The sequence below is a fragment of the Elaeis guineensis genome, chromosome 2 (assembly GCF_000442705.2).
Source record: "Elaeis guineensis isolate ETL-2024a chromosome 2, EG11, whole genome shotgun sequence".
NCBI lineage: Eukaryota > Viridiplantae > Streptophyta > Magnoliopsida > Arecales > Arecaceae > Elaeis > Elaeis guineensis.
This window is the reverse complement of record NC_025994.2, coordinates 61,610,980-61,635,690: the sequence shown is the minus strand read 5'-3', so window position 1 is coordinate 61,635,690 and position 24,711 is coordinate 61,610,980. Positions and strand designations below refer to the sequence as shown.

The 24,711-nt window shown below is 33.5% G+C and overlaps 1 protein-coding gene across 3 annotated transcripts in view; it reads right to left on the bottom strand.

Annotated features, from left to right (window-relative positions):
- Nucleotides 1-24,711, bottom strand: part of LOC105034476 (uncharacterized) — a 75,060-nt gene that overhangs the window by 7,845 nt on the left and 42,504 nt on the right. Inside the window, exons 1-3 of one of the 3 annotated variants that reach the window (XM_010909658.4) lie at nucleotides 8,217-8,351; nucleotides 7,927-8,135; nucleotides 2,421-2,788 (exon numbers count right to left, since the gene is read on the bottom strand). The exons of 1 other annotated variant lie outside the window; for it this stretch is intronic. In XM_010909658.4, coding sequence (XP_010907960.1) covers nucleotides 2,421-2,788; nucleotides 7,927-8,041 — 483 coding nt within the window. In that variant the 5' untranslated portion in view covers nucleotides 8,042-8,135; nucleotides 8,217-8,351. Of the gene's footprint in view, nucleotides 1-2,420; nucleotides 2,789-7,926; nucleotides 8,352-24,711 lie in introns of those variants that run through there. One more of the 3 variants, XM_019847006.3, reaches the window with a different exon arrangement.

Genomic DNA, 24,711 nt, shown 5'->3' with positions numbered 1-24,711 from the left:
TGACAAAGTCTAGGTTTCAATTGGTTTTAGGTTTACTTTATTTATTTTCAATTATTTTTTCTTTACTTTTAGTATGAGAAGAAGTGAATTGGATATCTTATATTTGATTTCCAATTTTCCTTCTTAATTCTAGGGCTGTACCTCTGCAGGATTTCGTTGAAGTCTTATTTTAGAATAGATTAGTGTTTCCAGGTCCTACTTTAGGTCTAGGTTGGGTAAAAAAGATTTTAAAACATTAAAATGGTGTTTTGAATGGAACATGATGGATTTCTACATTCGTTTGATAGAGAGATGAGTTTTACTGTTTTTCGAATCTCAAGAATATTTTGTTTGCTTCTATTTATTATTTCTTAGGGAGAAAGTCTTACCCAAGCTCATTATAGAGTCCTACTACATAGAACTTCTTCTGTCTTTAGCCATGAAAGGGTTTTCAAAGAGCACATAATTAATCTGATGACAATCAGAAAAAGTTATACTTTCCTACTGTTTTCAGCAAAAAAAAAAAAAAAAAAAAAAGCAAAGACAAATTCAGATCTAATGTCATCAGCACAGAAAAAATAACAGTCTTCTTCTCACCTAGGGCTTCATCAAGCAACTACTAAATGTTTATTAAATTGTGTCAGCTTTGGCAGATGGACAAGGTCAAGCCAAAACCTAATAGCCTATCAACTAAACTAGACAGAGATAACATAAAGCTAAAATACCATTTAAAGCAGCCAGGTGTTCAGCATTTTGACCCTAGTGATCTTCACCAAACCAAGTGTTTTGCAAAAGTGATGGCTGAACTGATGCTTCAGCAAAATATTTTCATCTGAACCATGATATAATTATAAGACGGTTTCCTTCTGGCACTGATAACAGATACTTCAATCTTCAGACTCCGGCGATATCTGAGTTCAACTAAACTAATTTGGCAAGAGTATTTAGATAGCTTTTAGACATCAATACAGATGCTGAAATTGAACTTTATCAGATGTTGAATTTCAGAAGATAGGAATATTTTAGACATCCATACAGAACATTAATATATCTCTCTTAAGTTTTAGTCTGCCTATTCAGAACACGAGCACGGTGAAGACAAACTCAAACATGAATATTCAAACTAAATTGCACATCAGAAGCTCAATTTGAGCTCACAAGTAGCCACAAGCTAGCTCAAATGTAGGTCAACCCAATGAGGACCAAACCGGATAAATGGGCAGCGGAAGCAGACAAAAAGTAAGCAGGCTGCTTTTAGAGTTAGACATGAGACCAGGAATGCATCAATTGTTGACAATATTTTTTAAAAAAATAATATGAAATCCTTGACCAGGTCAGATTTAAGCTAGTGAAACCTAAATAAACAATCCAAGCATAAATGAGAGATGAACTGCATGTGGACAACCTTTCTTCTATATTTCCAATTTTGCAAAGAGTCTTTTGCATCATGTCCCCAGTTGTTTGCTTTCTACCCTTCTACAGAAACAATAATGAGTGATATACTAAACATTTTCCTTCTAGCAGACAAAATACTCATCTTCATTTTTTTTTTCTTCTAGCTTTAATTTGGGTTCATTGCATTCTACTGGCTTATAAAGCAGCCTAAAGAACCTTCTCCCTTGCCTTTCACTTTGTTTGTTGTATCATTGATTTCATTTCAAGATAAATACTTGATACAGCATTGCCATTTGTCATCTTCAAAAATGTACATTGCAGACTGACAATTGATCGGATATAAGAATTTTTTTTTTTTGGTGAAAAAAATGAAAAGGCCACCATCCAGTTCAAACCAGGGACATCTCCCCCACAAGAGAAGTATCAAATAAAATCATTGCTTCCACATGAAGCCCAATAATCAAATCATACTATTTACCTAGTAGGTGAATAGTCTGTCAGGTGCTTAACATGTCAAGAAATGAATGATAAAAATTATACGCCAACTTGATACACATGGAATTAAGCTTAAAAGTCATGTCATAGTTGCATATGATTTGCCTGTTTGGTGCAGTCAAGTTTTTACTATTGTCTTTATCATTAGCTACAGGAAAAATAGGCTACCATCTGCTAGTATGCAGTAAATAATAGCATGAGACTGCCCTTTATAAACGACAAGGCTGGATCATCTGCAGGCTATAACACAAAGTTAAATCCACTCTTGTCATGGATATTGTTAATGAAAAGCAAAAAACATGCATGCATGCATATAGCATGTCTAGTCAGCCAATTATGACGAAGACATGAAATCTGCAGATAAAAATGTTTATTCTAATATTTTTCTAAATAACAAAAAAAAAGACAATAATGTAGTTCATATGCTTTCACCATGTTAGGTTCTCATTCTACAACTATATGTAATGCTAGTACAAAGACAACTATAAACAACTAATAAAGTAAATGAATTAGCAATTATAACTTAGTTTCAGTAGTAGAATAGAACTTACAGGCACTGAATGCATTATATTTTTGCCCAATGTCTGTGGTTTTGCAATCTTTCCAAGTGGAGGAGAACGAGACTCTATGCTTGTTCCAGTTGAAGCTGCAGATATCATATTAGCTGCAGCAGCAGACTCCCCAGGCAGCCGAACATGCCTCAATCTCTTCACAGCACGATGTAATCTCTCTAACCGAAAGGTCTCCCCATCAAAAAATAAGACCCCATCATTGTCCTTGCAGTCTTCACTGCTTCCCTCGAAGGTCACCTTTGGCTTCCCAGGCTGATTGTTGTGGAATTCCACAGTGACCCTGTTCTCCTTACTCTTATGCAGTGATCCCGCTTGGCTTTTATCAATTGAGGCTGGCTTAAATTCATCTGTAAATTTCAGAGAGCCATAGACCCAATTTTAATGTGTTGACTCTAGAATTATGCTATGTGGAAGCAACTGTAGAAATCAAGAAGTTCTAGAACTTTATATTGTTTGATAAAATAGAAAAACTGAGGCAACTCTGGACGACACTAAAGTGGCCACTCATATGTAAGGTTAAATAAAAACACAATCATAAACCTAAAGAACACAATCTGGTGATCCATGAGCAGGCATTCCATCAGCATCCAATCATATACCAATCTGACAAGCACCAGCTCTAGAGAAAATCATTGTACCATCGAGGAGCAAGTGTTGGAATGCTTTCTTGATAAAAGAACACTCAAATTTTGGTACAATCAAGAGTGTGCAGCTTACAAGACATTACTCCAAAAAAGGAAGGCCTTTTCTCGTTTTCCACACGCAAATTAAGAAACCATACATAGAAGCAAGCAGAGGGTTTGTCATCCCTATTCTTACAAAACAACAGGATGCTCTTTAACAAGTCACTAAATAACAATAATAATGAAATTGATGCCTCAGAGATTCTTTCAGTTAGTCTACTAGCTTGGAGTCCATTGGAGTCCACTTTATAATTTAGCCAAGTTTAAAATATATACAATTGGGTTCAAACAAGAGCAACTAGTAAGTTACTATGAACATGATTTACCATAGTGCTGATGGCTAACATAGCAAAGATATGCTACCATAGTGCTGATGCCTAACATAGCAAAGACATGCTGCAAAATGTTTGACATCCAAAAAAAAAAAAAAAATGACGCCTTCCTATTCTCTCCATCTGGTTGCATGGAACTGCAAGTTGTTACAAAAATTTATGCAAAACTGGGCTCTTGATAAGTGAGTTTTAGATGTCACCATTTGACATGAGAGAGAAGTGGACTGAAGATGTGTTATATTTGTAAGAGAGAATGAGAGTTATTTTGAGTTGCTATAAATGTTATTTGGCCACAAATACTCCTGAATTTTCCACCAACAGATTCAAATATAGATGGCTCAGATCTCGTCTTCTGAATTTTTCTTTTTAAAAAAAGAAGAGCTCATATTTTTAAACCTCTTCTCCCTCCCTTTGTTCCGCCTCTCCTCTCCCTACCCCCTGCCACTCATGCAACCACCACTAAAAGAATAAAAATGAAAATGAAGACCCATCACTGCAAAAACGTAACAGGGCCAAAGGCAATGCAGGTAGAAAAGCAAGCTAGGAAGAGGACAGGGTAAGGTTTGAGAGGAAACAAAAGCACTTCCAGAACTAACAAGTAACCCTCTTGCGATATTGATCCATGCCACCAACATAGACAAGTCTTGTGATCTCGTCTGCAGTTCCCACTGAAGAAGGGGACTTTAATTGCATGGTGGAGTAGGAATGGGGTTGGAAAACTTTATAGCCCCAAGGCAGATGGCTAAGACATGGTTTTAGTAAGGGTCAAGGAAGATGGTATTATGGCGGCAGTGCTTCCTTGCCCAAGGTGCAATTCATCTTTCTCCATATTCATAGTATACATGAGTTATTTATGCCCTTTTATTGTCTTCATTTCTGTAATACATTGAAGCAGTTCACCTAAATTAAGCACTGCAAGTTTTGAGAAGATTTGAATACATTGCAGCATTACATTTCATAAAGCCCCAAAAAATAAAACTCAATCTCATAGGGATCTCAAAATGTCAAGTATTAGATTGCAAAGAAGAAAAAAAAAAAGAAAGAAGAATTGATCTTGACATGTGCAATACAGGTGATATAGAATAATACAAAGATCACATGCTAGATTGTCCATCTCCATGATGGATGGTCTTGATCATCGAAGATACAGCAATTACCCTCTATTTAGTACAAAGGATGGGTAAAGGAGGAAAGATGGATGACGGTGAGAATGGATGGAAGATCCATCCATCCTCTCATATATTTGGTGTCCATCCATCCTCTCATTTATCGTGAAACATGGATGGATGGGAATGATGTCCCGCTCTATTTAGTATAAGAGAAATGAAAGGTAAGATGGATGATATTTGTATGACATTTTTATTATACCACCCTTTGATAAAAAATATTATTATTGTTAATTTACAAGACTTATTTATACTAAAGAAGTAACAATATATAAACTTATAATCTTTATAATTCATAATTATACAAAAATTACATAAATTTTTAATTTTAACTTAATTTAATTAAATAAATAATTTTATAAATTAATTATTAATGAATTAATTTATTTATATGTATTTATAATTTAATTTAAATAGTTAATTAATTTTATATAAATATTAATTAAAAATATAAAATATAAAACAGAAGTCAACTCTAATTATTTATTATAATTATGAAAATTATATAATAAAATTAAAATAATTAGTAATAAAATTTAATAGTATAGATGAAATAAAAAATATATATATAAACAATATAAATAAAAAAGTTAAGAAGCATTATAGTTTTGTCAAAAAAGATTAATGAGGGATAATTTTGTTAATACAAAAATGTATCCCTCACATGGTCCATCTATCCTTCCTTGCATCCTTCAATTTCGGAGAATACAAATAGATAGAGCAGGATAGATGGACAATAATTGGAAGGATATAAATTGGTGGGCCAAGATGAATGGGCAATTCCTCTTTTTCATCCATCCTTTCTAAATTTTTTTTTAAACCAAATAGTGGATGGAGGCCATTTATCCTTCCAACCTTTTCCATCCTCCCTCTCATAAATCCAACCAAACACAGATTTAGAGTCCTTCTGCAAAGATAACACGAGTGCGATCCTCCATATCAAAGGGGGAACCAGAAAAGTTAAAAGTGAATTATGCATGAAACCAAATCTGCACTTTCCTATTTAAATTATAGAGGAGACTGTTTTAGTTTCCTATTAAATTCAAGTTGAAGAAGAGAGTATGTCACAATCCTCGTTTGAACTATAATAGTTCCCATGCAGAATTTAAGGAGATGAACCAAAAGAAAGATACATTTTGTTTTTACCTTGACTCCCCATGCAGGGCTCCATGTGAGAGTAAGAGTTCAGTCGCTAAGGCTAGCCTCAGCCCCTTTCACATGAGATATTAGAAGATTTGTTTCCTTTTCCAAGGGAAATATTCAGATATATTATGCTGCAAACATGATTTTATCAAATTATTTTTTTAAAAAAAAATCTTGACTACCTCAACATGAAATCACTTGTTAAAACTCTAACTTTTGACTGGACTTATATTTTCATTCTAATTTTCTCCTAATTTATTTGACTTTGTGTATGCTTTTTGAATTTTAGTCCAAAACCATTGAAATTGGAGCCAAAGCCACTGGACTAAAGCTAATTAAATTAAGCAAAACCAAGATTGAAACCAGGTTCCCAAACCTTAGTCATCGCCATGAAACTGTTACGAAAGGATGGAGAAGGACTCTTCATAACAAGACTGTAATAACCTATTTTAAATGCTAAAACATCTGAGAGACTGAATTCTAGTCAAAGAAGAGAAGAGGTGCTTTGGTTTTACCATGGGGTGGAAATCCCTTAAAATTTCTCTTTTAAGTATTTCACCACTAATGAAATAGTAATCCTACAATTAGAACATGTTAGAAACAAACAGAAGGAAAGAAAACTTAAGAAATGAACTATTTAAAAAAAAGCAATATATCTACCAAAAATATATAAAGGACAAAATGCCTAGTTCTGGGCAGATCCCACTTCTCAAGAAGACTGATCAAATCCTTATAATGGTGTGCTATCAGACTTCTAAGTGGACTAGGAGTCTGGGAAACTCCATAATAGGGAAGAACTCAAAATCTACATGAACTGAACCCTCGTTCCTCTTCCATATTTTCATCCTTCCTCCTCTCATACACAATATACTGCTGCCTCGGGTAGAGATCTCAACTGGCCTAGCCCAAGTCAAACATATCCATAGTTTTAAATAGGCAGCAGACAAACTAGTTCCACAAACATTGTATAAAAAAACTCAAGTCTGGGAAGTAGTTTGACTCAGCTCACTAACATCCCAATCTTGCAAGTTGCAAAAACTTTACAAAATTTGGAAAGGGTGCTAACACCTAACATATAATGATGCAAAGCCAACGTAATTTTGTAGATAGTTAAATTCCAAATTTATCCATCAAAGTACAAAAAGAAATAGAAGTTATCTAATTCAATGCTAGCAAAGAGTGAAGACACGAAGAATCTGACTAATGGGACATGGTTATGACATATCTTCATGCAGACAAATCTCCCCTCAGAATCCCTCATGAACTCAAGCATCTAAATATGGCGTTTAGTCAGGTTTCAAAAGGCATCTGTGCAGTTCTTCACCACCTTAAGCAACAACAAGAAAAAGAAACTACTTCACTAATTCGGTTGAATTTGGTCAAACATCATTAAGTAGCAAATACCATGAATTGAAATGAGACTAGCAATGTTGTATCAGTAAACATAACTGCATAAGACTTAATATTTTTGACCTGTTAAGGGTGGTTTGATATGTCTGCCCAGAATTATCAGAAGAACCACATCATTGATATCTGAAATGTAATGCTCCAGAAAGGTTTGTCCATGTTACCATCATTTGACCATTAAAAGAGGAAGCTAAATATGACAAAGTTTGACCAGCTAAAACAAAATGAATATGAGTAATACCACTTTCCAATATTTGCATCAGGTTCATCTTATCATGTCTTAATTGCACAACTAGTATATTATTCATTTTCTCCCTTTTCTCATCACACCAAGGTTTTTTCCTGGCAAAATTGTAAAATAATCCTGATAATAGAATACAAGAGATAAATTGTTTTACCTATGTATTTGTTTATGTTAACCATAAATCTATCAAAGGAACCAATCAAACAGAAACCGACATTCCATGACCCAAGAAGTAGATGCAAGTTCATGCAGAGCGCAACAGGAGCAGTTGATCCAGGAGAATCCACAGCAAAACAGACATTTTTATAAGAATTACCTCAGAGTCATACAGTTTGATGCCAAAATTTCACGCGAAATCCAACAAAGAAATAATTATTCGTCTATAAGAATTCATCTACGAAAACCAACAAAGATACATAATTTCCAACAGAATCCTGGAGAGGAAAGGAAAAGATAATCATAAATATCAATCTGTTGTTTTTTCCATGAGATTCGGATGCGACAACTCACATCGAAGCGTGCAGAATTTGGTGGAGGAAGGATCCTTGAAGGAGGAGCCCAATCTGATGTTGTACCATCTGTCCATCTGCGGGGCAGAGCTCGGTTCTCCGTTGTTGCTCGCCATCTCTCCTCTCTTGGAATTGGATTTCGATAAGGTTTCGTTTTCTTCGTTTATGAAGCGAGTTGATTACATGCCGATGGGAACCCGATTTGGTACCCTGGATCCCCAAGAAGGAAAAGGTTATTCCAAGACGAGAGGGGTATCGGAGGAGAACGAGAGGAGGGAGAAGAGGGCATACGTTAGCGCCGTGGGAGCGGAGAACGAGAGTGATCGAATGGGAGGAGAGGGACTCGAGCAATTCGAACCCTAAATGGTTGATCTATATCGAACTTCGATGGTGAATCCAAATCCTAATCTGCTCGTCAGGTGTCGCTCCTATTACTTGTTTTTATTTTAAAAACAAAAAAACACAAAAACAAAAAAATAAAAAACCTTTGCCATTGTTTCTACCTTTTATTTTCAAATCACTTGTATTATTTGGAAAATAAAAATTTACTACTGAACCATTGTTTTTATCATTATTGTCATTGCTATTGTTATTTTCATCATATTGTTTGGCACCCTTGCCACCAAGTTACCACCACCATCATTATGTTTATGTTTCTAAAATAATTAACTATAAAAATATTTATGTTCTTAAAATTAATATTTTTTATTTAAAAAAATAAAATTTTAATAATTAATTAAATTAATTGAAGATTTTGAAAAATCATGTTCTAAACTTTAAATCTTGAGAATTGAAGTTCTAAAAATTTAATTTAATAAAAACTATATAAGTATATCAATAACCTATGTAAAAATTTTAAAATAGTTCAAATGGCTATCCAATTAATAATTATGTTAAACCAGATTTATTTAGTTATAGATTCTATTTTGATAATAATATCTATTTTTACAATACTAAAGAAGAGTTCAGTCGTTGCCAGAACGTTACACATGTCCCTTTTCCAAATGTAACATGCTATTGGTGTCGTATCGCCTGTTAGCATACTTAGTTATCTAGTGTCATAGCACTTGATTGAGGAAGGAGAAGAGGAAAAAAAGAACTCGGCTAAACAAGGAGAAGAGAGGAAAAAAAAAGAAAAGAAGTAAAAAGCTGAACAGTCACATTGAGATATAGTTTAATAATTGTACTTCAAAAAAAAATTCAAAAGTCAAAAAAACAGTTATCTCTCTGCTAAAAAAAATGGACAGCAAAAACAAAAAATAAAAAAATTAAACAACTTTTTTGTAGACCTAGGACTTTCAAACCTCTATTCTGATGGGACCAACTAGACACTCCTTTAAATCCATTTTCTGAATGGGAAGTAAACGCTGAAGTGCTATTCTTCACGACCAGATAGGGTTTCTCAGCATGAAAAAGTATCATTATGGATTTTGATCTATTATCTGCCGCTGCTTAATCCTGTAAATCGCCTTTCAACCATAGTAGGTGGTAGCAAAAAACTCTACTATCTCCTACTTCTGAATCTTTATGAGTGAGGAATATCATCTAATGTCCTCTATCTGAACCTTTATATTGAGTGAGGATTATTGTCTAATATTTTCTTTGAAGGTAAAAGAAGCAGGATTGGCCACCAGCGATCAGAGGCTCAATGCAAAGTATCGCTTAAATGGCCAAAAGAAGTGCACGGGAGTTCCAACGGCTTTCCTAGTATAGTTTGTAAAGAACTCTCTATAGATCTACAATAGGCCTGTACATATTCTTCATAATAGGCCTATAAATAATCCTTCTATCATAGGTTTTTCAAGTCATAATGGGGAGGGGTTATTGTAATGGGCTTTGGATTCACAACACCATCTAACAGACCACATCCTAGTGTGTGCATTTCCATTCTTACAACTTACTATTACTATTTTAATTAATACATTAATCGTTGGTGGAAGCATCTTACTTCCTCCATTTTCTCAAAAAAAAAAAAAAATTATACTCATACCTTCCTCAATTAATAACCTACCTATGGCTATCGGACATGTGTCAAAATGCTATTGGAGAGAAGGGGGTAGAAGTTAGAACCTTTGCCATGGCATTGTACGCTCGCTAAGATAGAAGGTCATATTCAAGTGAAGGAATGGAGGATAAAGGTCAAACCTTTGCCTTTGCCTTGCCTTGTAAGCCCATTAATTAATAGAGAATGTTTATCAAGCGTACCAAGATACATTCCCTCGGTTATTTAGCATCCTTGGAAGAGATGTTACGACCTATGCAATTCTTGGCATCCTCTCTAGGCACCTTTAGGCTCCTAGTTTCCTTCATCTCTTCTTTTTTCTTGCTAAGAGGTATACATCAAGGGTTGTTGTTAGGAAGCAGTAGCCTTCCATATCTTATCTCCCTCCCTCCCCGCAAAAAAGAAATAGGTGGTGGTCAAAAGGGGTATAGTGGGACACATGTTGCTTGAGGAGGCATGCCCCACCTATTTTTTCAAGAATTTTATACTAAATTACTCTTGAGTAGTGGAAAAAATAATTTTATTTTTTTTACCAAGTAAAAAAAAAATGATGGATGAAGAACTCTCTTATATTGCGATCGGCTTCTAAAGCATTTAAAAAATAAAATGAAAAACAAATCCATAAAAAAATGAAGTGAGAATAGTAATTCAGATAAATGAAGATAAAAATAGATGATAGAAGAAGATTGAAAAGAGCTAAAGGCTCTTTTTTTTGGGAATTGTAAGTTGATTTTTATTTGGCAGTTGCTTAAATATTTTTTTAGTAGATAAAAAAAGAGCAATGAATGTAAAGCAAATATTTTTTTTTAAGGTTGGTTTTTCCCAAAAAAGTTGAAAAAAAGACTCATTTTGGACCAAAAAGAAGGTTGGATGGAGATGAGAAAGAAGGTATTGTCGTTTTGGAATCAATTAGAGAGAACAAATGAGGGATGGGGGAAAAGAGGAGGAAAGAAAGAATGAGGAGAAAAAAGTGAGGGATGGAGGTGATCTTATCATTCTGGCACGAACAAAGGAGAGAAACTAGGAGAAGTGGTGAAAAAAGTGCAAAAAATCAAAAGAAATGAATGGAGAAGATAATATTACTTATGATAATGGAGCCACCGAAATAAGAGCATGTACAACTAGAGTTTGCTGTTGCTATTCGATCGAAACTCTACAATATCAGAGGATGCTGGACGAGGTGGATAGACTTTGGAAGGTGTTGCAGAACATAGGTGATTTCATGCATGTATTTCAAAACTTTTTCAAAACATTACAGTAGAAGACCATTAGATTAATCAAATTAATCAAACATGCATATGATCTAATCATCAAATCAACCTACTCTAAGATCTATGATATGTTATGTTGCATATAAAATCTGAAAAATACTGAAGATAAAATCAGCATGCATACATGTGAGCAGTAGATCACATCTACTTCTAATCTGATTTCAGAACTCCATACCTGATCGTGGATCGACGATCTCCGCTACTAAGAGATATGGTGGAGAGGATCTTTGCTGGTTGCTCATAGCCGCACACGCATCCGATCTCTATGAAAAATCTATTCGAAGCCTCGATCTGATCGGTCTTCTCGGGAGTGCTAGCTCGCACGAAGACCTTCTTCTTGATTGATTTGGATCCTTTCTTTAAATTTCTAAAATTTTTTAGAGGTTGAAGATGGTTCTGGAGGAGATGAAGAGGTAAAAAAAAGATAGAGAAGAAAATAATTTTTTTCTAATTTATTCTCTCTTCGCAAACTTTTAGAATCAAAAATCTGAAATTCAGATTTTTGCGCACACCTTAAGAGAGAGGACCCTCCTCTCTATTTTTCACGTTATGAACCATACCCAAACTTTTATCATGTGAAGAGCTCTCTTCTGGTATCTTACACATATAAAAAAAAACCACAAAAGCCTCTTTTATAGACGTGTAAGGAGGTAGGGTGAAGAGTCTTAGTGATCCTGAACTCTTACAAGATTCTGCCTCCTTTCATAATTTCACATCCCAAAATATGCCAAAAAAATATGGGATGCCCCTTTTCATATTTTTTTATAATAATTCAATTCTCTAGCTAATCTCTTATAAAAAATCTCCTAAAAATATTATACATATAAGGAGAAAAAAATTTATTGGCATGAAGAGGTTGATCTGGATGAGAATAGATTCTCTTGATAAGGAATATATTGAAATTCAATTTCAGAATCTTTCTTTTATCAAAACCAATTCAGATTTAGATGTGAGATAGAAAAGGAAAATGAGTCTTTGATGTGAAAAAATCTCACACAAAATAATTTTGTGTGTAGAGATATATGGCATGCAAGCTGTGTTGGCGCAAGGGAGAAGAGTCCTATTCCAATAAGGACTCTTAATTTTCTTATTTGAATCTAAACCAAATCACATCTGGTTTAGCCTAAATAAAATATACAAAATCTAATCTAATTAAATTTATAAATTTTTAATAAAAATTTAATAAAATTAAAAATTGATTGAACCAAAATTCTGATCAAATTAGTGATAATTCTTCCTTAGCGATTAGATCATCTCATAATCTAATCGGGTCAAACCTAATTGAATCTAATTCAATTAGATATTATTTAATCATCTTTGTTCAATCAAATTGAACTAATCAATAATTTAATTACTTATTAATTCTCTATTAATTCATTAATACTTGGTGAATTAATTTATTATAACTTTTGCATAAAGTTAATCATCAATCGAATTGACGATTAAGCCCTTGAACGATTCTCAATCGTTGATCAGCCACATGATCAGTCAGAAACTTCTTTTGAGTGTGACCCCATAGGTTCGAACTTAAGCTGGTAGCATAGGAATAACTTTTTAAATCAATCGATGTAACCATCTAGCAATGATGATCTGACGTCCAGATAGGTTGAATGAAGACGAAGCAACATTCAAGAACCTATTGACGTATGGTTATCGTATAATTCATCCCTTTGACCCTAATACTCGAGGACAACATAGGATTTAACTATTAATTCTAGATAAATCATCCACATTATATTTTAATCTTTTTCAAATCTATCACATGGATTATCCGGACCCAGATTTTGCTAAATTGAAATACCCTGATGCATATCTCCTAATAATTCAGAGAGGTCAATCCCATCTTGACTCATACACCGACTTGACAAGTACTTGACTGTATCCAAAAATTTTTCATCACTGAATTAAAAACTAAGTTAGTCCGACATCAAAATACAGTGAGTTGCTTGCAAGTCACCAAGGTGATCTCAGATCGAAGGAACACTTATACCCAACCCTTCACGAGCTACCCTTGACAATAGAGTACTCCGTAGTTGGTCACGTTCAGTGACGATGTACTCCTACATCTCACCTACATGCCATACCAATATCTCCATACTATTTGGTTACGAGGACAACCAACGCATATGGCACATAACGACCTACACTTGATATCGCTATCGTCCTAATAATAGCGTATCGTTTGGTCGCAAACCAATTTAAGGACTCTATGATAAATCCTCCTTTATTGATCAAAATAGTCCTAAAGACTTCATCACAACATAGAAATTCGTTAGAAGATGTATCTTTGTGATGAAGAATGTCAAATAACTTTTATTATTTATCAATTTATATACAATTATAGTTAGCACAATCGTCACACGACTGGCTTTAGGACATATTTTCCAACAACTTCCACTTAGATTAAAGTCAATCAGTATAGTATCACATATCTATCTTCGATTTATCATCTCAAAACTCTTAGATACTGAGGCTTTAGTAAATGGGTTGGTCAAGTTCTCTTTTTTATCGATTTTCTAAAGTTCGACGTCACCTTAACAGATTTTTCGAATAAGGTGGTAGCGATGCAAAATGCCTGGTAAGCTAATGGAACTTTGGCTCTTTGGCATGAGTTATGACTCTGGTCCTGTACAATATAGCAGGACCATCATCGGAGGGTACCACTCCTAGCTTGCTAGTGAACCTGTATAATCACATAGCTTTCTTGCAAGCATCGAATACTGTAATGCATTTTGCCTCGCAATTGAATTTAGCTATATTGCTCTGCTTGAAATCTTTCCAGCAGATTACTCCAGTATTTAGGATAAAGATGTATTTTGATACATTGTTGCTATTATTATGTCCAACTAAAAACTGAAGTCACACTCTATAAGTTTTTAAGTTAGATTTTTCATAATCGAGTAACTGATCCTTAGTATTTCTCAAATACTTAAAGATGACCTTCTAGTGATTCTCATTCGGATCTTGCAAGTATCTACTCACTATCCTAGTGAGTATACCATATCCGATCTCATACATGGTGTTCATGATAGAATAAATTCTACTCATAGATATCCTATGTATGTTGGACTAGGAAAGCCTCTTAGATCTATCTCTATAGATCTTCATCACTAGGATGAGAGATGCTTTTTTCAAATTCTTTATGAAAAATAATGATAATAGCAAAATCTTTATTTCCTGTAATGTAAGGAATGTCATTTTCGATTAATAGAATTTTATTCACATACAAAATAGAAAATACACTCACAAAACTATCAACCCATATGTATTTGCAGGGTTCTTCTTCATTCTTAACGAAGCCATGTGTTTTGATCACTTATCAAAATACATGTTCCAACTCCGAAATATTTGGCATTACCATAAGAGAAAATATCTCGTTATGATCAATACCATAATATTGACAATATCTTTAGGCAACCAAATGAGCTTTGTAGATCTTCATCTTCTCGTCTGTGCTACTCTGATCCTATTAAAGATCCACTTATACTCTATAGGCTTTACCCTCGAGTGAATCAATGAATGTACATACACCATTGATCTTTATAAACTTCATTTTAGACTCTATGGCTCCAAGCCATTAATCGGAGTTGGACCTCTGCATGGTATCTATGTAGATGATCAATCTTTATTGTTTTTATCGAGTTCAATAGGATCACATCCCAGATCTAGAAATCGAAGTCTCTATCCGACGAACGTGGTACTCTACCAGATCTCCTTCAAGGTACTTTTACAATGGATTCTGGGTTTGATCTAATCAAATCTGGTTCTATGGGTTTACTAGATTGTGTCGGTTCTTCTATCTGTCAAACTTCATAAGTTTCATATTAAAGGCATCAGTACCTTCACCAAGATACACTTTTTCTGAAAAGAATATCGAACAACTTTTGTTCTTTAGCAAGATAGAAGTTATATCTCCTAGATTCTTTGAGGTTACCCTATAAAATAATATATATAGGACTAAGATCCAAGCTAATCTGTCTGTAATGCTTGACATAAAATAAACACTCCCAAACTCCAAGGTAAGAAAGTATTAGCTTATGCCTAGTCTATATCTCATATAGAGTCTTTGTAACTGATTAATTTGGAATCCAGTTCAGAACATAACAAGCAGTCTTAAGAGCATAACCCTAAAAGAAGACTGGTAGACTTTTAAATCTCATTATGGATTGAACTAACAAAATCGATTCCTATAGGAGAGAATCCTATTCTCTTTTAGATATGTCAAAACTTACATGAAGGGCATTCTCCTCTTTGGTCTGATCGAAGAGTTTCAATGCTCTTTCTAGTTTGTTTCTCTACCTTATTATAAAATTATTTGAATATTTTAAATAATTTAAATTTATGATAAATATGTTCATAGATCCAATATATCAGTATGTATTAGATTCAGAATATCATTGGCTCGTTCATCTTTTCAGCAAAAGGTGACTTGATCATCTTACTAAAAAGATAGAATTGACAGGTTGACAATGATTTACAATCATTGACCTCGAGAATTATCTCTTGTTGACCCTATTTTTATTTATATGATCGAGCTTAAACTGTCAAAGGTAGGCTTCCATGACATTATCTACTCTAAAGAGTTTGTTTGTTGTGTACAGTATACTAACAAATTGTGACTATTCATAAATATCATTTCTTTAGTTGTCCACATGATTTTAATATTATTCATAATGAAATCATAAAATCATTAGATAATAGTGACAATCATTAAAATGATATTATTAGAATTGAAAATAGGCACGAAGATTTTTAAAATCAAAATTGAAATATTACTTCCAACTCCAACATTCAGAAATCTCTTGCTGTTTTCAAACTTTCTACTAATCTGAAGTCGTTGCAACAATTTGCATGGACTTATGATATCCAATATTTAGATAGTAGTGTTACAGATAGAGAAATTACAAGATGTTATCATATAAATATCTTATTCAGTAATTCTTTGCTGATTTATCTTTCTTAGCTTGTTCGGATCAAGAAACTCTGTCAGATCAGGTTAACCTTAGACTCTTTTATCAATTCGGACTCATTAGCCCAAGCACGACTCTTTTGCACCTTCTTTTTTTTTCTTAAAAAAATATTGCCTCATTGAAGACACATCTTCAGAGGTGCGAAAGAACTCCTTCAACATTTGAAAAATTTTCTCCCACTAAGCATCAACAAACTTGCAGCTAAATTCATGTTCTTTATGCTCTCAAAAATACTACATGGTGATACGATCATGTGGCCACTTTTGATAAGTGTCTTTGATCGCATCATGTATTTTGAATATAAAAACTTTAGGTGCTAGATTCATAATCATATTTAGGATCCATTCATACTCTAGAACTATTTACAACTTCCAATATCATCTATCGAAGTTAGATCCTATAAATAAGTGACTATCAAACAGTAAATGGAGCAACAGATATCTAGCCATAGCTGAAAAAAAAATACATGACCTCTATGTTTATAAATTGATTAAGCTTAAAACTTGGACTTTAGTCTAAAAGTTTTTTCACTATTTTATTCGAATTGGTAGCCTCTATCTCTAATCTAAAAAATTATTCTAATTCCTTAGTGGATACTAGAATCTACACAGACTGCACATAAGCCCGACTTTGGCCAGCTCACCCATGTATATCTATGGATAGATTCTTAACCAATTGTTTCATCAAATAATTTTTAGTAATTGTTTTAGCCTCAGATAACTTTTCAGTTGAGTTTGGTCTTCTCTGCAAGTCCTGGTTAGGTCCAACCATTAACATGATCATACTTACGAATCCAACTACCAAATAATCAGGTCTGACTTTGGCCGACTAACCTGGCCACTTGACAGAGACACTCAACTAAGTCATCATATTATTGAATGATAATTCCAATAGCAGATGACATCAGGCCTTTGGGCCTCCAATGATCATCATACTAATGGACTCATTATCACCCAACTTAATGGGAGGCTATGATCTAGTTATCTCCATAACTAGCTTATTTTATGGATCTAATAATTTAGAAGATTTAATTTATGAGTCAAAAAAAGAAAAGAGATCAACCAATAAATCATAATCCTCCTACTGACTTCACTAAGTCATTGAATTGGATCAAAATTATGCTAGTTGAACTGGCACCTAGATCAGTCACACTAATCAACCTTAATGACATGGATCTGCTCGAATCACTTAGCATTTTAATTAAGATATAATCTACCAAATTGGTCAGATAAGTGAGATCGATGGGAGGGTCTGCTATGCTTGTCTTAGATACTATCAAAATGGCCAGATAAGTCACTCTCAATTAAAAATCATCGATCAAAATACCGAACTTATCTTAGATATCAATTGGTTAATTAGTTTTGATTTGATCAGCCTAATGATTCGAATTCAACCACTAAGCTATAATCAAAGTTCATTTGGTCTAATCAAAGACATGGACTTGACCATCTACAACTATTGTATTAGTTCTAGAGAAATTCTGATTTAATCTAATTCAATATTTGGTTAGATTTAATCAATTTCTTTAGTTAATCCATTAATTCTTTGATTCTAACCTTAGGTCTAATCCAATTAAGAGAATCTGATTTGAGCTAACCCATGCCCTCATATTTTATGTGAATTATATTAGATATTTAATTCACAATTCCAGACCTAATCGATCTATACTTAATTCTTAATTAAGTTCAGCATTAACATGGATTTAGATTTAGATTTGAAACAATTTTAATCTTTTCATTTTGTAAATAATTTACAACAAATATTATGCAAAGATTTTTTATTTTGAAACAGCATCGACTCAATCAATATTGAGCCGGCTACACAAGGAGACTGGGTCAACTCAGTTCAAAACTGGGTCGGCTCAGTAATTTTGTAAGTATGATTCAAGGAGTTTTAGAACTGAAGATTCTTATATAATACTAAAATAAAATCAATCATAATATTTTTAGATCATATCTAAAATTTTTATGATTTGAGATTTTATTTTGTCTTATAGATTAGATGTCTTACATTTCATACAACTTTGTATCATATACAACAAACCTAGGATTTCAAGAGCTAGAATTTTGCAGAAAAGTAAGTTCTTCCTTTCGTATTCCTTTTCATAGGATCTAATCACATGACACTCCTACACGTCCTAAGAGTATCCCATCGAATGGGAAGAGAGGACCTTTAAATCTTTCTTGCTCTTATGATCGAATGGCCTGGTGATCAATCCAATCTAAATACTTACTAATCGGATCATCTAATCTAATTACATATTATATATGCTTGAATTAGATCTAATTTAAATTATATCAGATCTGATTATAACTTTAGATCATATCTAAATTAGATCATAAATATCACATGCATGACATAAAATTAAATTTTATTAAGGATCAGCACAAACTATGACAACCTTTTCACTGTAAGGGTTAAACCCTACAGCAGGACAACCTTATGTCAGTTTGTGTGATCAACTATTAATTAAATTTAGATTAAAATATCACATATTAGATCTAAATAAAAATAAATTTTAGATTTAATATGCACATAAATTATGTCATAATGAACTTAGGCTCTGATACCACTGTTGGAGAACGTAGGCGATTTCATGCATATATTTTAAATTTTTTTTGAAAAATTACAGCAGAAGATCATTAGATTAATCAAATTAATCTAACATGCATATGATCTAATTATTAAATTAACATACTCTAGGATCTATAATATATTATGTTGCATATAAAATCTAAAAAATACTGAAGATAAAATCAGCGTACATGCATGTGACTAGTAAATCACATCTACTTCTAATCTGAGTTCAGAACTTCATACTTGATCATGAATTGATGATCTTCACTGCTGAGAGATAAGGTGGAGAGGATCCTTTCTAGTTGCTCACAGCTGCACACGCATTCGGTCTCTATGGGAAATCCACTCGAAGCTTCGATTTAATCGATTTTCTCGAGAGTGCTAACTTGTGCGAAGACCTTCTTCTTGGCTGATCTAGAACTTTTTCAAATCTTTAAAACTTTTTCAGAGATTAAAAATGGACTTACAAAGGAGATGAAGAGGTAAAAAAAAGATGAGAAAAAAAATAATTTTTTTCTAATTTATTCTCTCTTTCCAAACCCTTAAAACCAAAAATCTGAAATTCAGATTTTTTCGCACACCTCAAGAGAGAGGACCCTTCTCTCTATTTTTTACATCATGAACCATGCTCAAACTTCTACCACATAAATAACTCTCTTCTGGTATCTTACATGCACAAAAGAAACTATAAAAGTCCCTTTTACAGGCATGTAAGGAGATGGGGTGAAGAGTTCTAATGATCCTGAACTCTTACAGGATTTTGCCTCCCTTCATAATTTTATATCTCAAAATATGCCAAAAAAATATGGGACACCCTTTTTTATATTTTTTATGATAAATTAGTTCTCTAGCTAATCTCTCATAAAACATCTCCTCAAAATATTGCACATATAAGGAGAAAAAAATTTATTGACATGGAGAGGTTGATCTGGATGAGAACAGATTCTCCTAATAAAGAATATTTTAAAATCTAATTTTAAAATCTTTCTTTTATCAAAACCAATTCAGATTTGGATGTGAGATAGATAAGGAAAATATCTCTTTGATGTGAAAAAATCTCATACAAAATAATTTTGTGTGTGGAGATATATGACGTGCAAGCTGGGTTGGCGCAAGAGAGAAAAGTCCTTTTCCAATAAGGACTCTTAATTTCTTTATTTGAATCCAAACCAAATCACATCTGATTTAGCCCAAATAAAATATATGAAATCCAATCTAGTTAGGTTCATAAATTTTCAATCAAATTAGAAATTAATTGAATCAAAGTACTGATCAAATCATGGATAATTCTTCCTTAGTGATTAGGTCATCTCATAACTTAATCGGATCAAATCTAATTGAATCTAATTCATTTAGATTTTATTTAATCCTCTTTACTTAATCAAATTGAGCTAATCAGTAATCTAATTACTTACTAATCTTTTATTAATTTATTAACACTTGATAAATTAATTTATTATAACTTTTGCATAAGATTAACCATCAATTGAATTGACGATTAAGCCCTCGAATGATAGTCAATCGTTGATCAGTCACATGATCAGTCAGAAACTTCTTTTGAGTGTGACCTCATAGGTTCAATTAGCCACATAACCACATGATCAGCCACATTATATTTCAATCTTTTTCAAATCCATCACATGGATTATCCGGGTCCAGATTTTGCTAAATTAAAATATCCTGATGCATATCTCCTATTAATTCGAAGGAGTCAATCCTATCTTGACTCACGCACCGACTTGATAAGTATTTGACTACATCCAAAAATCTTCCATCACTGAATTAGAAACTCAGTTAGTCCGGTATCAAAGTACAGTGAGTTGCTTGCAAGTCATCGAGGTGATCTCAGATCGGAGGGACACTTATACCCATACCCTTCGTGAGCTATCCTTGATAGCAGAGTGCTCCACAGTTGGTCATGTTCAATAATGATGTACTCCTATATCTCACCTATATGCCATACTAGTATTTTCATACCATTTATTTACGCGGACAACCAACGCATATGGCACATAACGACCTACACTTGATATCGCTATCGTCCTAGTAATAGCATATTGTTTGGTCATGAACCAATTTAAGGACTACGTGATAAATCATCCATTATCGATCAAAGTAGTCCTAAGGACTTCATCACAACATAGGAGTTCGTTAGAAGATGTATCTTTGTGATGAAGAATGCCAAATAACTTTTATTATTTATCAATTTATATACAATTATAGTTAGCACAATCATCACACGATTGACTTTAGGATATATTTTCCAATAGAAGGGATGGGGGGATACTATGGCCAGAAAAAAGCTAGATAGTATTAATCATCAGGCAAGGGTCGAGGAGATTGTCAAATCTAGGTGAGTAGCGAAGTACCTCAGTGGAAAAGAGGGGGTTGAGTGGTTTAAGATCCATGTTGGAACCTTCTATCTCAGACATTTAGTAGAGGGGTAGTGTTGGAGAAGAGATATAAATGGTAGATCACAAGGCAAGAAGGATAAGGGGTCAAGATTTGGATGGACTTCTGTTGGAAACTTCTAGGTAGTCTCCTTTCTAGGGAGCAATGTTAAGGGTGCTAGAGAAGATGTGGGCATGGATCCCCAGGCATGAAGGAGAAGAAGGTTTGGGTTTTGGGGAAGGAGAAATAATGAGCGATTAGGGTTTCTAATGGAAGCTTCTAGATCGGCTCATTTTGCGAGAGCAACATGCTGCTTTGTGCATAAGTGGGGCATACGTTGGCTAGCACACTGCTTTTTTCTTCTCTCTCCAATTACCATATGAAAAAAATTAAAAAAAGAATATAGCGAGTGCATAATATATGGACAATTTGCATATTTTTTTATGGGATTGTTCCTATATAATTTGTATTTACAAATAGCATTTTCTTTTGTGAAGATGGCTACATAACTTTTTATGCATACAAACTTATGTTGAAATATAATTATGAGGAAAGGTATTTTTATTTGGGCTTCTTGTTCAATGCAAGTTTGTAAGGAGGACAAATTTTTATTTCTTTTTTTATATATAAGGATGATTTTTTTTGAAATTTTAATTTTGTTCTTTTGTTGTTTCAGGGCATGTTTCTTTAGTTGGTCCATGTCTTAGTATTAAAAAAAAAATCCTTGGTAACAATTTCTTTTGCATTTATACACATATAGTGCAATTAGAAAATTAATTATCAAAATTTGTGCTGCCTACAGGAGACCAAAGGTGCAATTAATAGCATAGTGCTGATCAGACCCCATAGAGGTATGTATTGTGCCACTTTTTTTCATCCAAACCTTGTATATATAGATGGTGCATGCTGAAGAAATTTTTTTTCTAGTGTTCAACTCGATAATCCTCCCATATATATGTACCTTATGGTGAACTTCCGAATCTTCTATTGCTTAGCACCAACTCCTCATAGATAGAAAAAAAAAGTGGGAGCTTTCTTAAAAAAAACCTTTCTCCTCTTCCCTAAGCATCCCAGATGAGGGAACCCTTTATCACTTGCATTATTGATTTATTTTTATGTATAAATCTAAAAATATAATATCTTAACGATCTTGATTTTTTATTTTTTTTTTTATATGATCCTTATACAAATACTTTTGATTTAGTGGTTGTTTTCTCCTTTTATTCGGTATGCATGTATTAATAATAATTTGCATGTTTGGATATTGAATTTCAAGGACCAATTATATATAACATTTAGATAAAATCAGCTATTTGATAGCTATTTGTCATAATTTTTGTATTATCTATTTAATTTGTTTTTAAAATTTTGATTGGAGATATAGTTTTAATTAAATTTTACCAAAATTAATATTGAACAAGGTCATTTGTGTTGGATTTCAGGTCACGCAACGGAAGACTGGATTTCAAAATTTTTATGAAATCCGATAAACCCGAAATCCAAAATCCTAGGATCTCCCTTGATATATTCAATCAAACATATATACCGATAAGTGAGGTTTAGAAATGAAACCTTAGGTCGGTGAAGAATGGAAGAAGTCGGTATCCTTTCTTTTCCACAAAGCACCCAAACATTCACCCTCTAACAGGTGATCCACACGAAATTAGGATCAAGAAAATGCTCCGGCAAAATCTTGCCTTATCAAATTCTCCTCCCAAGAACTATCTTGCCTTGTTAGGATCAATTCCCACACTCCTTCACCAATTCTCTCTTAAATGGCCTAAACCCCTCTCTTAGCCTTTCAAAAGGATCTTCCTAAACCCTTGTCCTAATGGAAGACTCCTTGTCTTGAAGTCTAAGACTTTGTCTTAAAGAAGACCCCGTGTCTTAAAACTACAAGACCTTGTCTTAACAAGGGAAGGAAGAAACTTTATCAGACTTCTGATTGATTTTTATCCAGACCAAAAGAGGGGTATCTATAATGTACGAATAGATGCTAATATGTCTATTTGTAAAAGTCTTGAATCTGATTATTAACGTATCAAATATGAGCTTTAATCAGAAGGATCGTTGTTACGCATTATGAATTCATACGATGTTTAAGCGTCGTATGAATTCTTTTCAATAACCGGACTTCCTTGTGATTGTTTGATCAGGTCAAACCTGATCCTAGACATCTAAATCCCATGCCATAATCTAATTAAGACCTTGAATTTAATTTGAAACCTCAGAAGAGAATTGATACGTGAAAAATTACGAAGAAATTTTTAGCCTTCTAGAATTGGCACCACCAAGATCCCATCTTGGCCCTCCAAATATGTTTTGACTTGGTCAAATCACTCAACCAAAGGTGGGGATTAAATCTTGACCCTCTAATCCTTATCTCAAAAAGGTGATTAACATGCAGAAGGACTCTTAGCCCTTCTGCATGCCAAGATAAAATGCTGTGCACCAAGAACCATGTGTCAAATCTCATCCACTTTATCTCCACACCATTTAGGTATTTTAATCCCATTAAAATTCTTCAAAAATAGTGTGCAACAAGATAAAGGAAAGAGGTTAGTTGGTGTCAAAAATTAAGATTCGATCCTTCCATGAGAAGGACTCTAATCCTCTCACACGTTACAAGTCTTCATGCGCTAAAATCCAAATGCATGACCTGATTTCCATGCCTCATAAGTTATAGATTTTAATCTCATTAAAATCTCATAAAATTGGACATTAAACCTCATCAAATAAGGATTAAAATGGCATAGAAATTCAGAGTAAAATCTCTTTGGAGAAAGACTTCTTGTATGTGTATAATTCTTGCGCTAAATAATATGGCACCTTACACCAAGAGTCCTACCAACTTGGGACTCTTGATAAATGATGTTAAAATCATGAAAAAATTCCCAATTAAGGTTGATTAAAATAGGCACTAATCAGATTAAGTCCCACTTAATTTTTGGTTGACTTATTGGCAAGGTTTCAAATTCAAATAGATTAGGTTAGGAGCTTGGGTTAACCAACAAGTGCTAGCTTGTCAATTAGGCACCCAATCCGGATCCAATATCCCATGATTAAATCAAATAAAATGTTTGACTAATTTCTTGATGTGTGTAACCCTTTGGGTTCCACATCTAGCAAGTAGTAGGTCTGGATTTATGTTGACCCGAACTGATTAGAGTCCATCTAACTAAATTAGGTCAAACCGATGCATATCCAAGTTGTCAAATTAGAACCCTTTCTAATTGACCCATGAATTAATCTCTTTAATTTATGAAAATCTATAAGATATGATTGACGTTTAGCAATATTTCATGCCTACCCAGAAGATGTAAAATTTTTTGATAAAAATATCAAAAATATTCTTCAGTGATAAGTTACCGTACAATTTAATCCTTCGATCATCTAGCATCCCGAATATGATTATGGATATGGAACCTAGTCAAATCTAATTTCATATTCATATTTCTCTCGATCATAAGATGATGATTTAATTAATAAAATATTAAAAAAAAAATTAATTTTTATTCTGCTTAGATCAAAGTCTTCTTGAATCATCTCTCAATTGGAATAAGTAGTGTTGGTGC